This window comes from Cynoglossus semilaevis, chromosome 7, assembly GCF_000523025.1.
Source record: "Cynoglossus semilaevis isolate Cse_v1.0 chromosome 7, Cse_v1.0, whole genome shotgun sequence".
In the NCBI taxonomy this organism is placed as follows: domain Eukaryota; kingdom Metazoa; phylum Chordata; class Actinopteri; order Pleuronectiformes; family Cynoglossidae; genus Cynoglossus; species Cynoglossus semilaevis.
The window spans coordinates 7,907,023-7,923,539 of NC_024313.1; the positions used below are offsets into that span (position 1 = coordinate 7,907,023).

Below are 16,517 nucleotides of genomic sequence, written 5' to 3' on the forward strand. Positions count from 1 at the left end.
GTTGTTATCGGGGTGAACAATATCAATGTTAAACTGTGTAAGCAGGTTAGGCTGTCCAGACGTAGTTAGTGGAGCAGGCACAGGAAACAGTTGTCCTGATTAATTCCAACAAGATGCAGCATCTCACAGTCAGAGTATTATTTATCGTGGTAATACTGTAGTAAGACAGTGCCGCAGGAGATTTATATATATATATATGTATATATGTATAATAATGAAACACTCACATTTTCTTAAAGAGCTCCTCAATATCCGTGCGGGGACAGATCTTCTGTGTCAGCAGGTAGAAAATGTCAAAGGTGAAATCTGATTGTTCAATTTCATCGTTCTGAGGATTTCAAAACAACCAGTCAGTCACAGTACAAAAAAAGGTCACTTTAACAAATGTTAGCCATCATAATTGATTTCCACGGTGTGAGTGTTATCTCACCTTTCCACTAGGAAGGCCCAGGTCTTTCAAAGCTTGAAAAATGCCTTTCTCTGTCTTCCCTGATGCAAATGTTCGCGTGATGCTGCAAAATACAGAAAGAGAAAGGTTTGGGATGAGAACTCCTGGAGATTATTCACTGACTCAGATAATGTGGAGGAAGAAAATGCTGGTTTTTTCCTCACCCTCTCACAGGAATCTTCCCATTTGTGTTGGTTACAAAGCACAACCTCATCCAACTATGGACGAAAAGGAAAATAATTAATCCAACATCTTAACGTGTGAATCCAGACCAGCTCAAAATTGGGCCAGCAGCGCCGCCTTTAGGCCGCAAAAATCATTCAGGCAGTTGTTTTTTTATGGCAGTCTTCTTTTCTAGGCTAGCTGTAGAAAAAATAATCAAATGTAATATTTAATGGCACCTGGGCCATTTCGTACAATCAAAATTGGGCCTCAAGGTCAAAAAGGTGCAAGGTAAAAAAACTGCAAAAATTAGCACCTTGAGGGGTAAACCTGTCCAAGCTTAGTTCGGCCTTGACAAATTGACAAATTTAGCTAAATCGTCAAAACACTGATACTGTAGATGTTTCTGTCTCTGTCTGCATACTTCTGGCTTTTTGCATAATACATTTACCAATTTATGTAGAAGAACTGCGATCATGATAAGTATTCACAGGCTTTGCAGCCAAATAAACTCACTGTTTCTTGAGGCAGGTCATTGGACAAACGTTGTTGGCCTTGACATTGTGAATCACGGACCTTAAACCCTCGGTCCACTTCTGAAAAGCACACGCAGAGGAGAGTACTCATAAGAATAACACACTACCACACTGACCACACACAGACAGATACCACGAGAGTATCCTGAAGTGTGTTTAGAACCCAGTGTCCGTGAGGAAATAAACACAGGCAAATGAATTGCCTCTAAATTTGTGCACAATGTGTTCTGTTTGTCAGGACACCTGGGAAGGCATTCAGTCATCGTCCCCTCTGGCTTTTCAGTTTCTGCTTCATTTTGGCCACGTTATCACTATAAAAGCACAAGATAACAGAGGGCGGGAGGAGACTGTTTGTCCATGTGGTGTCCACGGAGCTGCCAGCTCACTGGTGTATGTGTGCTTACGCTGAGGTAAATAACTGTCAGCTGCCAAGGTCTCAGGGCCACGTGCGTGCTGCGTCGTACTGATGGTGTTTGGACTGAGTGTGTTTGAAGAGAAAAAGGGAGAGTGTGACAGAGTGGGAGAAAATATAATAATATATATAACAGGAGTTAATGTGTTTGAAACTGTAGGGGGAGAGTGAGGGTGTGCATTTGAACATGTGTGTGTTGTGTCCTGTTTGTGTGTCACGGTTTGTGTGTGCCTTGGTGCTGAAGAATGTTGAATGGATATCATTGGCAGCTCTGAGGCGCTGAGCTCTCAGGACCGCAAACATCATTTGTCGCACCTATCATCACAAAAACACCTTGTTCACGAGGAACCATCGACATCAACTCTGTGGTGATAGACAGTACAGGAGTACTAGTACCAAACAGGCATTTGGAACCTGGCTTTAAATCAGCAGGACATTTTACACAGCACCTGTAATAAACCAAGTTGGGTTTTATATAGTGTTGGCAAATGACAACATACTTTAGTGTGTAGAATCAGCCATTATCAACCCAAATATATTTGACTTCAACTCAAGGTCATTTAAATGTGCTCTACTGAAAGCCTCACTGTTGCATAAGGTGACACACTGCAGCTACAGCTCAGCTAAACACCGTAGCTCATATTCGGTCCCTCCTCCACCAAACAACGGGCAAAAACACCTGGTATATTAAATGGAAGTTAATCTGCAGCTATAAATAGCGCACCTACACAGGTCTTATACAAACTATGGTGCCGAGCTGCATTATGAAAAGCCAAGTACAGCTATAAATCACTGACTTATATTAAAATATAAAGGCCTTCATTAAATGACAAATGGGCTCAGAGAGGCAGAGCCACGCAGAGGGAGGGAACTCAGAACAAAATCCAAAATTGATTACAGTTCTGACCTTTACTTAATGTATTTTTTTCTAAACCAGAAAAAAAGATTTAGAAATAGATTTGCAAAATATATACGTAACAACAGCAGCCCTAATGACAGCGCAGAAGAAACATTTTCATTGTGTCACTGATGGCACTAATTTGTCCTGTTCATCATTGCAGTGTCACTCGACAAATTCCTGAAAAACAGACTTCATTTAGAGATTCGGTTGGTATTTATGGGCTGCACAGAATGTACAGTGTCTGAGCGTTTGACAACAGCAATAATGATGTTTGGAAATAATGACTGGGGTGAGTGAGTGAGCAAGTGACAGACAGAGGCAGCAAGACAGAGGGAGGAGGAGGGGACGGGTTGTCATCGGCCCGTCTGTGAAGGAAAGTGATCGGGTGAGATAGACAGGAACGAGAAAGTGATAAAGAGAAAGTTTTTATCTTCACTAAATCAGCCAGTTAGATTTCTCACACAGGATGAGGGCGTAGACAACGGGGGAGAGAAAGTAACGACTTAAGAGCGAGAAGGGGGGAGGGAGGGGATCAGAATACCAGAATAGCAAGAGAGACCAAAGGGAGTGAAATGAGGTGAGACGGAAGGATGGATTTTGGAAGTGAAAGACATTTTTTTATCTGGATAAACCAAGGTCACTTGTGTTTTGAGTAAGAGTTATCACATCAACCAGACAGTGAGTGGTTTTTCTGACATAAATTCTTTTCAAGCTGAAAATTACATATTGTGGAAAAGATGAATGGATTGGACAGTTAAGCAACTATTGAATATGAATGTGAGAATTGTATTACAGTAAATGGTACTACAATACTTGGAGTTAACAGATTCATTTACCCTGGCCGTGTCAGGATTCTCTGCCACCATAAACATGAAGTTTAAGTTGACCAGGTCAGTGCCGCTGCAGATGCAGATGACACAACCTTCCAAGTCTGCCTCCGTCTTTCCAACGGCCTCGAATGATGACAAGATCTTTGGATCCTGGAAAAAGAAAAAGAAAAAAAAAAGAGCCAAAGTATCACTGACGGAAGTGTGGTAACTTTGAAGTGAAACGAAAAAACACAATCGGAGAAGAGATTGTAGAAATCCTTAGCGTCATGTTGCAGAATAAATGAAAAAGTTGCATCGGACTCAGACAACAACTTCAAACACGACATTCAAATGAAACCTACGCTGCCAAAAACCTCCACACATGAGGGGAGAGGGAATACAGATGTAGAAATATTCAACGGTTCAACTTCAGACGGCAATTATCCACTGCAGGTGAGATAAGGTTGGCGGAGATGACTGTAAATGAGCTCTACAGCGTTAAGTGGTGAGGAACACTCATATTATTTTAGTCATACATTTGCATGTTAAAATAACATGCAAATGTATGACTAAAATAATATGCAAAAATAAAATAATAAATGCTGATGGAATTCTAAAATTGAACCCTCCCAGTAGAAAAATGGTTCCTCTAGCTGCTTTTATTTTTTTTTTTTACAAAAGCATTAAGCTTTAAAAATACACACAGGCTGTATAACCTCGATGACTCGACTTAAAAAGCTGTATATCTAAAAAATATATAATTATTTGCCAATTTTACATACGCGATGAACAAGTAATTTTCAGAAAACAGTCAGTAATGTTGGTAATGTCATCCTAATAGCCAATATTCACCCTAAAAAGGTCAAAACTTAGTCTAGTTTACTAAAAAAAATATTTTATATATAATAGATATATAATAGAATAAAAAAGAGAATTATCCTAAAGCAGATAACATGACTCATCTTTCTCAACCCTTTGAGCAGATTACAGCACACCAAAAACATCGCTCAGTTTGATTTTAAACTCCATTAACTAATCACCTGAAGTCATTCCATTTTCATACCAAATAGATTACATCAAACATGTCTAAAGGTTGTGTAACCGTGTCGACCTGTTTTTTTTTTTTTGGTTAAGATCAAACACTGTTTGAACAGAAGATCAGCACGGCTCCACACCTGCCTCAACAGACCACTGAATCTGATCTCAGGTCTGTGACTGCCTGCAGCTTTACACATTATATTAATGAGACTTACTGCAGGCAGGCCCCTGGGTATCCCTGTTACTGTTCTTATAGTTTATTTGGACTGCACTATGCCAAAACCTATATTAGTGTCACGTCGAGTAAAAATGCACAAATTAATATCTTATATATAAAGAAAACGAGCAGGTAAACACTTCTGTCCGTGTATCAGCTGAGTAGGAGCTGCAGTCTGAGAGCAGAGAAGCGTGGGATGATGTCACAGTGCCTTTTTTGAGAATCACTTTTCTTGCACAGAGGAAAAAGTAGCTCTGACAGAGACAGCATGTCTTGTAACTACCAGCTTTTGATACCTCAGCGTGAACCCCTCAGCTCTGCAGCTGACAGCCCATTATAATAAGGCTGGGAGCAGAGGTTCTTATTATTCCTCTCTGGGTCAAAAGCACATGCCAAAGGCTGGTTTTATAGACAACCAGCAGCCAAACACAGACAGGGTTGAATAAATATTGATGGCTTGAATATTTCATGTTTCTGTTCTTGGTGGATCTGACACTTGAGAAGGAAACCTGGCAAAGAGAACCAACGATCGATCGATAGAACGCACTGTTGAAGCACTGGCCAAGTACAGAAAAGGAATGTGTTTTAGTCTGAACTGATGTCTGAATGTTTTAAAGACACGTGCGAGAAATATGACTTCCTGAGGCCTCACCTTTGGGACGGCACCAACACGGATACTGTTAATGAGCGAACACTCGAGGACTTGGCCTTCCTGCAGGAGAGAAGGATAAAGGGAAAACATGACAGGGGTAATAAAAATAGTCAGGATTTATGTGATATCAGCAGATTTAAATACTAGGCCAGGGCATTATAGCTGTTTTCACAGAACTCCCTGTGATTATTGGTGGAGTTGAAAAATTAATGATTGGACAAAAATTTAAAAAAACGTAAAGCGCAATTGGGAATGTTCACCTATTGGGCATTTAATATACAGTCCATAAGTACCTTTGTCACTCACTTACAATAACACAGTGGTGACATCATCATCTAGGACATAAAGACATCAGGAGACTGAGTTACGCTTGGGTCAGAATGAAGTGCAAAACAAAAAACAAGGCAAACGAAAGAAAGTGAAAGGAACACAATCAAAAGTATGCCGTGAAAGAAAGTCGAATGTGACAACGCCGAGCTAGTACCTTTCCCTCACTTTTCCAGCTCATGAAAAAGCCATACTCATCCACCTTCATCTGACAGTTAGGCTCAAACATGTACGGGTCCTGCAGAGAGAAAAACAAAATTCTGTTAAGACAAAAACTTCACAACTTAAAAGGACTTATTTGACATTTTACAACATTAAACAGCGAGTCTGTCTGTCTCACACACACTCACACACACACACACACACACACACACACAGAGGCCTTACGCAACCAGACCAAAACACATTGGACTAATCCATTTCCAGGGTGTACCTGTCTGCTGACAGAACCTCTCAAACGTCCACAAACACAGTTAGTATGTACACATACGTGTTGCGTGCACAGGAAAGGAAACCTGCTGCTAAAGCAAACACGAGGTGAGATAAATTTGTCAGCTCTGCGCTCTGTTGCTATGATGATGCAAACATGAAACGTGACGCTGTGCATTTGTGACAGGGCAGCCACGTACGGGCCCGTCTTTCACACTGTGTTACATTCATCTGTGAAGCGTACACAAGAGGTCTGGCACACCGACGTCCGTGGTCCTGCACACGGACACAGTATCTTTTGAACTGTCATCTGGCCAACACTGTGCAGCCAAACAGAGGCGTGTGGGAAAGCAAATCTAATTAGGCTGACTCACATGGTAGATCAACATGTGTTTTTAGGACTGTTTAGTGTTTAGGAAATGTTATAGACTAAATGAAAGTACATCAAACTAATCAATTATTATGGTTATTAATCACGATTAATTGTTATAAAACAACAGTAATAATATAACAAAAAACAAAATAATAATATAAAAATAATAATAATCAGAAGAAGAAATAACACAATTATTCTGTTATTTTTGACAGCCCTATTTTTTCTGTTTTATTTTAAATAAGAATACAGGAGAGAACTAGGAATAAAAGCAGACAGGTCACTCTTAACCCTAATAATAGTAATGGAGGATGTGTAACACATTCACGTCTGCACATATACACGTGTTATTCTAGGGTGTTGTTGTCTGCTGCCTTTTTACGGAGAGTTCTTCTCTCTGATTCACTCTGCCCTCAAAACCCACCATAAAAACTAAAGGAAAAAAGAACTAGTTCCATTTAATACCCAACAGCACTGCTACGAAGTGCACTTAAAGGTTTTACTCGCTTTCATCTCACCTAGGAGACATTAGCGGCACAAAGTGAAGTCGACCGTAAGAAAGAGACAGTCCCAAATGTGGCCTTACTAGTTAAGAGGTTTATTAGAACACTCAGTCTTTCCAGGTCCAAACAAATGGTTAGCTGGAAAATCTGAAAATGTTTTTAGAGATGGAGAAATACTTTTTTTTTTTCAACTTTATTGACCAAATTTAATATATGATTATATATATATATATATATATATATTTCCATGAATTTGCTGCCCTCTTGAAACGGTCATCGATGAGTCATCTCTACACTTAATGGACCTGTCTAACTATTTCCTGTTTACTTTTTCAACTTTATTGACCAAATATAATATATGATTATATATATATATATATAAATATATATATATATATATATATATGATTTAATATATATGAACAGTGTGGTTGTTTTGACTTGTCTTTACTGTAGTTTTGGTCTATATATATATTTTTGAGCAGAGCAGAGCACCCTCCAACACACACAAACCTGTCTTCACCATATGTCACTCGATAGGGATTCAATCAGAGCAGAAGGTTTTGTGCTGATAAAAATCCTGCTGTTCTGTCTGTGTATATGCATGTTCACATGTCTAATATCCACAGGTGGTTGGACTCATGCTTTTGTAATCAACACACGTGCTCCACCCTGGTTTTTGATTCCACCTAATAAAGCTAATGTCTGCATTACCTTTTCACTCAAAGACAAAACATGTTCAAGGCTCCAACCATTTTCCATATTAGGAAGCATTCTGTGGTCGACATTTCAACACATCCCTGCAAATCACCTGTGCGGTTCGCTTTGAAACATATACATGTGGGATGGTAATCAATAAATTAAAGAAAATTAAACACTAGTGAGAAGTTTAACGTTTACTGAATGTAATACTATCTGTTCAAATGGGTCATTTGATGTTGAAAGGAATCGTTCTTGGAGGAAGGTTTTTTTTATAAAATACTAACAGATTTAGAAAGAAAGCGGTTGTAACCCAATGAGCCAAAGACTAGGCCAGTCCTGATTGTGTTCGTTCCAAGCCTGGCTCACATTCACAGCAGAAACACACCAAGGACTTCCTGCAGAAACATGTTGGCCCAGTTTTACTGCTCACGTCGATGCGGCCGTGCACTTAATGATGCTTCTTCCTCCTCCATTTCAACTCGTCTAACTGCATGAAAGGGATACTTCCACTGAAAGTGATGCCCATAAGAACATGAGAGGGCCAATCGAGTGAGTCCAGTGAGAATCACTCAAGAAATAGACGGGAGAAAATGCACCACACACCGACAGTCAGACGGACTGTGAGATGGACACAGCAGACAAGTGGTCGCCTCAGAGAAGCGAAAAATAAGGCTGATGAATGTGACCAGCCTGGAGCTAGAGCCCTGATGACATGTTATACAGGTTATACAGCCTGTGCCACTAACACCAATGTTATTGACAAACACATTTAAATCACAGGCCAAGCGTACACATACATCAGGGCTATCAAACAAACAATAAGACTCTGTGCAAGGTGACCATTACCTCATCAAACCTGTCAAATGAAGCACCTTCCTGCATGAACTCAGGCAGATGCTTCTGCCAGTTGAACTCGTACGATTTTGTCATGGCTGCTCACAAACCTGCGGGAAACAGAAGAGAGAAAGTGAAGAGAGAATGGCAGAGATTTTTACTGAAAAACATTTTTCGAAGTACAAGGGTTGTTGACAGCAGAAACCAACCTTGAAACACAACATCAGTTCGACTGTTGAACATTCACACAGTTTGAATCCAACACTTGGTACATGTAGTAAATATGGGGTTAGCATATCCTACGAAAGTCCAAACTTTACCAGGGTCTTTCACTGAACAACTTTTTCAGTCTGCTTTGACAATTTTGCAATAAAAAGCCTACATGGGAAAAATCTAAAGATATATTCATTAAATGAATAAATCGAAATAGATACTATATATTTACAGGTGTTAAGAGTGTCACCTAACTGCACTCTACTGGCCATTTTTGGGAAAGTAGGCTAAATAAATAAAAGACAGAATAGAGTGATGCTTTGCTTTTATGGATGGATAAATAAATCAGTTAATACACTCTAACATCTAAAGTGATGTAATGTTAAAAATCTGCTTATTTGTTTTTGCGATAGCTTGCGGTTTTAAGTAGTAATGAGTGCCAGTACTGCAAAAGTAATTCTATTTGTGTTTGTTGTGTAGCAAAAGCTGCAAGTTCAGACAAACTATGACGTTGATACACATGACTATAACTGTGTTTCCAATGTATGAGACTGTTGATTAATTCAACGATTATGATAAACAGAACACATTGGTATGTAAGAGATGAGGTGACCATCAAATGTATGTACGTATAAATGGATGGATGGATAAATAGAGAGAGAAAGAGATAGATGGATGGATAGATAGATGGATGGATGGATGGATGGATGGATGGATGGATGGATGGATAAATAGATAGATAGATAGATAGATAGATAGATAGATAGATAGATAGATAGATAGATAGATAGATAGATAGATAGATAGATAGATAAGAGCTGATTAGACTTTGAAAGCCATTGGCTGAAGAGTGGAGAAAACAGAAGTGTGCTGGGCAGACCGAGGGGACGACTAACGCAGCTGTGTGTGACAGTGGCAGACTGAAGAGTTGAGGGGAGAGTACAGCGGGGACGATGTCTGCTTTTGACGTAGGGAACACAGATCAGAGACAACATCAACAAAGGCTTTAGAAAACAGCCCCCGATATGACAAACACAGACTGAAGGAAAAAGTTTAGAAATGTTGGCAGTTACACAGTTAGTTACACAGTATTTCACAAAGGCCACAAAATGAGCCAGTATCTAATAAAGCTAATCTCACGCTGGCCTGCAGTCTTATTATAAAAGAGAATTACAATTGATTGGACCAAACACACATTTTTAAAATGTACAATTACTTGACGCATTTGTTGTTGAGTTAAAAAACATTGTTGGCGCCAATGTAAAAGTGCATTTTTTATACAGAGGAAATGAAGCAGCCATGCTTGATTGTTTAGCAGGAAGTGGAAAAAAGGGCCAACTTCATCAAAATCAGCCTGTTCACCATCTGCGGTACCACACCAGGGGACCATCACAGGCACACTTCCTGTTAGGAAAATGAAAACACACATGCACACTTGCATGTGTGGTGATTAGGACATGAAAACAATTCGCAATCTTACTAGATTATTAGATTATATTAGTTTATAAATGTCCTGCTAGTACTGGTCACTCATTTAAACTGTACTAACTAGGTTGTGCCATTCCATCTGACGTTAGCCCAGATCTCTCCACGCTCAACAATATGTATTAGATAACATTTCTTCCAGTGGAAATGAAGGCCGTTCAATAGTAACACTCCACACTGAGGTTATGCTAAGCCACGTCCAGGGCACACGCTTGTCCTCTGAGCTCCAGGTCGAGTGTTCGTACATGTGACGAGGAGAGCAAAGCAGCAACGAGGATGGAAGTCCGAGCACCGCGTCCAACCCCTGACAATGAGATAATTATGATAGAAGGGAGCCTCACGAGGCGGACTGTTCCCAGCCTCCTCATCTAAAATGGCAGCTAGGGTAGCACCCAGCGGTCCCACAACTCATAAACTAAATTAGGCTACGGTTACATCAGTCAGTCAGTGGTGGTAGGGTTGAGTGGGGACACACTTGTGTGGACACTAGTGAGTGGATGTTTTTTCTTAACAAAACAGCAAAAATATACTGTCATCAATGCAGATGCTGAAATACCTTTGAAGACCTGTGATTCAAGTCAATTCCAAAAAAGGACAGAATTTCCACTCGGGGCTCTTACTCATGCTGTTCCACTTAGTTTTTATACTAAACACTCTACGATGCACTTACAGCACATTACTGCATGTCAGTTGACCTGTTGACCCACAAATCATCTGATAAGAGTCTCTTTAGGACAGAAGGTTGTGGCAAGTACTTTCAGTGGGTCAAGTACTAATGTTACAGTAACGTACAACATTACTGCTCAGAGCTGATGATGATGATGACAATGATTAACAGCACGTGCACCCAGCCTGGCTGTATGCACCTCCCTAGAATTCTAAGTACAAAGGGGAGTGTCAGAAGACTTAGCCTTGTGTACACACAGAGTTTTGTGTACTTACTTTGTACAAGCTCTAAACGAAACTGCTTGTTAACAATCCTTCCACACCCAAGTCAAACAAGCTGTGAGGCTAAAGTCTGACTTGATGGGATCATAATCCTTATTTCAGGCAGCAGTATTCCATCTTTCTGAACTGAATGTACATACAGTCACATGTCAAACTGAAGGATTCTAATCTACATGAATATTTACCTTGTCTTGAGGCGATGAGAGAGGTTTTTTTAATTATTAGCAAAACACATTTGCAGTAGAGTATGAAAAACATGACAACACGGTTACAACAGAAAAAAAAAAAACCCACAGAGCTTATCAGTTTCGTGACACCCCTTGTCAGAGGTCACTGAATGACAAATACTGAGAGGTTTGCTACTAAAATCCCCTCTAACTGGTGATGTGCCTCTCTAAGAGTATAGATTAATCCAGTAAATATATGTAAATACTATCAGGGCCGAAGGTTTTTCATCAGTAATGTCTATTAAAACGGAAGAAAAACCTCAACCACTGCAGCAAGAATAGTTCTCTGGGAATTACTATTTAATAAAATAAGCAGTTATTGCTGAATCTCTTTGACCAAGTTATTATTCACATAAAATGATATTCAACAGCCTTCAAACTGCCAGTGTCTGGGCTGCTCTGTTCTGCTTCTTTTCAAAAGTTCTCTGTCACAAGTACTGGGATTGCAGTGACAATGAAATGATAGATACTGTTTTGTATTTTCTACTCTGGTCTCGCAAACTCCATAGTGAGCAAAGTTTCTTTTTTTTAATCCTTTTTTAATAAAAAATGGATGAAATTTGTCAAACAGCACTGTTTCATGGAGGCGATCTCATCTCTCCATTTTAGACAATCATTATCAACAGTGCTGTCTGATGCTTACTGTGCCTCCACTTAACATAATAAAACATCCCCCGGAGTACTTTTAGTCTGCACCACTCCCACCTCTTTTCATTCATCCTGGCCCTCTTGAAATATACAGAACACCATCCTGAGATTTAAAAACATGTAATAAATAAAATAAAATAAATGCAGGTTAATGCAAAATACACTGTAAACACAAGTCAGACCTGTGACTGTTTCCACTAAAAAAATAAACTGGGTTTCATGGTCTGGTGATTTTTTAGATACTCCTCTGAAGGCCATGCTGAACACATGCAATATCACACATCCACAGGTGAGTGGAATTCCAATAAGTTGTAACTATGGGCTTGTGTTCATTCTTAGATGATAGTCAAACATTGGTTTCCTGCTGCTAGCAGGGCTGTTCAATTGCATTACCACAAATTAGATTAAGCAGCCACATCCAACAGAATCCAATTAGCAGAAAGGGTTTAATGTCGGCCCATTGTTTGCTGCACACATCAGTCACACAGTACTCCATGCCGTGAGACAGAGAGTGCTTTGGAAATGTTGTTCACACTGGATTAAAGCGCCTTTAATTAACATGGAGTGAGACATGTATAGAGATATAACAACCTGAGTATCGTTGTTCCCTAAGCAAACATCAGGTTAAGCTACTGCATAACTACTGCTTCAGTTTCATCCGGTTTACCTTTAAAACCCTGTCATGGATGAAAACTGTTCTGAGGTGAAAGTGACGGCAAACGGCTTTTGTTAACGTAGACAAAAGAAGAACAGAAGAAGAACTTGTGCTTGCTCAAGGCACCCGTCACCCAAGCTGGGATTTGAACGTGGGTTCTGTGATTATTATATTGTTGTCTGCACATGTTCACCTATTTATGTTCAAGCAAAAAACAACTTATAGGCTCTGAGTAAAAACATGAAACCAGTGTAGGATGATGAAATAATGACAGCATAAATGAATTAGGAGTAAATTAAGGAGTAAAACAGGCAAACGAGCAGTACACTGAATTTCAGTTAGCGCTGCTTCAATTTTGTTTTACTTGGCACCATTAATTTCTTTTTGCATCAATAACAGGATGTGGATTTTAATGGGATTTTTTGCCTGTTTGCTCAGAGAATTAGTTGTGATAAAAAGTTGACATCTTAACATCCAGACAATGTTGAAAGAAAATATAAAAAAGCACAACACAGTATCAATCTTTTCAGGTTCAAGACAGGCTCTTCTGATTATTTATGAACCATTGGGAGGAAGACATCAGGAAGACATCAGTAATCTAACTGGTGTGTTTTTGTTCTTTTGCCAATATAAAATAGGACAACAAGCACTACCATGAAAAGTCCTCAGGCAGTGACAAAAAAAAAAAAACAACAAAAAAAAAAACACAGCTCTTCAGTATACTACCAGTCCAAATAGTTTATAGTAGATTTTTAAAAAATCCAGGGAACTCTGTGGGGAAAAAATTCAGTTATCAGAACTTTTTTTTTTTTTTTTAGCCAGCTGCCCTTCTTCTAACCCTATTTTGATGCCTTTTATAGTCGAGGATCACCCACTAACTCATGCATTGTGGTCTGAGGTTACATAATTGACTTCAGCCTGGCATGGAAACTGACTGTCTTTCATTTACACACACTGACTAATGCCCAACTCTGGTGTACCAAGAGTTCCAACTGAACCAAACACAAATATCACTGCACTAAAGAGCAGACGTTCACTTCCTGATCCATCCAATCGTGTTCCATCATGTGCCCAAACCGTTCATGGTTAGATGCTCCTCAGGTTAGATGCCAACAGCAGATGAAGGTCTAAATCACTTTGTAAAACACACACAGCCATACTGGGACACACACATGCACATACTCCAAGAGTTATGTAAGGGCTATATATAGTCACCCACATCTTCCTCTGCCAAACTGTGTTACACAAAGAACTTAACACATGCCCTAATGGACAGACATCCTCATAATAAATATGTGCGTATCAGAGAAAGTCTGCTCTGTGTGTGTTGACCCAAGGGGCCACTGACTATCCTTTGTAACTCGCTGAGAGAATACTGAGACTTTACTTAAATAGTAAGAAGGCAAGGAATGCATTGGGCTTCTCAACCACAAAGAAATGTTTGTGCATGTGTCTGTACGCAGTGAGACGGGGGGGCGGGGAGGGGGTCCCTGAGTGTAATGAGGGAACGGGGGCTTGGGTTAACACACTTACTGTGGCTCACCATCAGGGTCAGGTTAGGGTACCTGGGACACAGTTCAAAACCTCGACCATGAACTACAGGAGCAGCTTGAGTCGTTGGTGTTGGGTCTCCCAGTTAAAAAGTAGGTAAACTATGTTCAAGTGCATTGACAAAACATGATATTTTCAAAAAATCAGATTTAATTTTGACAAGTAACTGGTTTTACTTTAGTGTAACCAAAGTGGGTTACACTAAGAAAAAGGTTAATTTTAGCATAAAAGTTAAGTAACAGTTCCATACCTAAAAAAAAAACAAACACTTAATTTCAATATTTTTACAGAGACTCTGAACTGCTGTTGTATATAACCTTCACCTTTGTATTAGATAAGGAGGTTAAAGGTTTGGTTTGCCTTGCTGCACACAGCCAGTGGAGGATTGCCCTGGAGTATGTTTGACCAAACATGGTCAAAGATACCAACACTGACCTGTATGTGAAGCACTTGAGAATCTATGGGGGAATTAACGTGTGTAAAACTGCAGAAGATGGAACATAGTGAGGATTCAAATAGTCCAAACGGAGGCACGCAGGAGTGCAGCGTCACATCAGGGGCTGTGGGTTTAATTTAGAGATGTACAGTAACTGCCCATCCGCTCTCCACATATCTGTCCATTTTGAAGGTGAGGCAGAAAAATGTAGGGATAACCCAGCATTAGTAGAGAGTGAGAAGAAACGACTGGAGACTATTTGACAAGAGGAATTGGACGTTGAAGGAACAGAGGAGGGAGTAGGATTACTGAGAAACAGGGATTATTATTATTGCCCAAATAAGTACCTATTAAAAGAGCATTTGTGTCCTGCTGAGCTGCCCACTGAGCAGCCGAGAGAAAGGAGCTGTCGAAATAGAACATGACCATATAGAGAGGGAGGCAGCAAAAAGAAGAAGTCGTACGAGGGGGCAGAGGTTAAATGGTTCCCCACAATCTGGGATTTTCACTGACATGAACCCAGTGAAGAGAGTCCCAGCTGGCTGACCAGACTCCAGGCACGTCTGTGCAACAAAGTTTAGGACGCAAAAATAAACGATTGCATAAAAAACGGATTTAAGAACATCACGAAAGCCCACGATTCCTGGGAACTTGGAGATTGTTTACTACACTCTTATCTAGAGTATATCATCTAAGTTCATCTTTTCCAGGCTTTGATGTTTGAACCACAACAGTGACGTGAAGAGAGAGAAGTCACAGGCAAAAAGAGGAAAACCTGTCTTCACAAACAAACAGTCCACAGATGTTGCTCCTCTCTGACACCACTGGTCTCTATAGCAACCCTCTGGCCAGTAATAGCCTCCAGCTCGCCTGTCTGCAGTGGCGTCACACAGACGCGCACACACACACACGGACCCACAAACACCACACACATAAACGCTCACATTGCAGCCTCCGAATGGGATCCCAGTGTGTATTTTTAGAGGATGACTAGCCCACCCAGCCCCTATTCCCTCTGGCCTTACAAGAGAGCAAACATCTATCAACACAGACCATCTACTCCCATCATTACAAGCCCTGGCCACGCACGCACACACACACATACACATCCACAAAAGCAGCACAAAGTCTCTCGAATTTAGTAAACAAGACCTCTAATTGGAGATAGCAGATAACTGGCAATTATGCATTAGAGGTGGTTTGTGTTGCTGCTTCCTACATGTATTCCTCAGACACATGTTGGAATCACTATTTTTGTATGAGAATAAACAGATGATTGTCCTCTTTTTTAAAAAGTTCATGTTTTCACAAAATAATCTTAAAGGTTGTCCAGAAATATTTAGGAAATATTTGTCAGGCAAACGATACACCATAACATTACTCTCTAACCCTTTATATCATCACCTAATCATTACTGATAATTTTAACTTAACTTTCATGCTCTTTGGCTAGTTAACCGTAAAGAGATCCATCTAAAACTAGATCAAACTCCAGATCAGTTTAGAGTCAAGTCTTCTTATAGAAATACAGTTTTTGTTACTTCTGCATTCGACTGCGTAACTATGTGTATGTTAGGTCCATTAGTTCATACGGAAAACAGAATAATTCAACTTGTTTCATTTGTAATTAATAAGATGTATGTGATGTATGTGTAATCTCAATTTAATACATTATTTCATAAAAAACATAATTAATTCTGTACAACTCTGATGGTATCATAAAGTTCAGTCAAGCTGTTGTTTGGTTTATGTAAGAATTATAAATATGTGTGCATGTGTGTGTATTTGCATGTACTTACCAGGTAAAAGAGACACGGACAGATCACTGAGGGAAGAGGGGAACTACTGACAAACAGCAGCACTGGAGCTCTCTGCAAGAGAAATGAAAGTGTAAAAAAAAAAAAAAGAATAAAGTGTCTCTGTGTAATTTGCAGCCAACTCCAATATTCAGTCCTGTCTTGTACAACAACTGTTATTCCATGAATGTTTGTCTTCCCTTCAGGGGAGGCTTT

General features: G+C 39.8%; 1 protein-coding gene across 5 annotated transcripts in view; it reads right to left on the reverse strand.

Annotated features, from left to right (window-relative positions):
- Positions 1-16,517, reverse strand: part of plcb4b (phospholipase C, beta 4b) — a 48,440-nt gene that overhangs the window by 15,923 nt on the left and 16,000 nt on the right. For all 5 annotated transcript variants that reach the window (XM_025056955.1, XM_025056956.1, XM_008313241.3 and 2 more), the window contains 9 exons: positions 16,305-16,376; positions 8,356-8,453; positions 5,660-5,740; positions 5,176-5,235; positions 3,296-3,439; positions 1,127-1,206; positions 613-666; positions 431-512; positions 228-328 (listed from right to left, as the gene is read on the reverse strand). In XM_025056955.1, coding sequence (XP_024912723.1) covers positions 228-328; positions 431-512; positions 613-666; positions 1,127-1,206; positions 3,296-3,439; positions 5,176-5,235; positions 5,660-5,740; positions 8,356-8,439 — 686 coding nt within the window. In that variant the 5' untranslated portion in view covers positions 8,440-8,453; positions 16,305-16,376. The remainder of the gene's footprint in view (positions 1-227; positions 329-430; positions 513-612; positions 667-1,126; positions 1,207-3,295; positions 3,440-5,175; positions 5,236-5,659; positions 5,741-8,355; positions 8,454-16,304; positions 16,377-16,517) is intronic.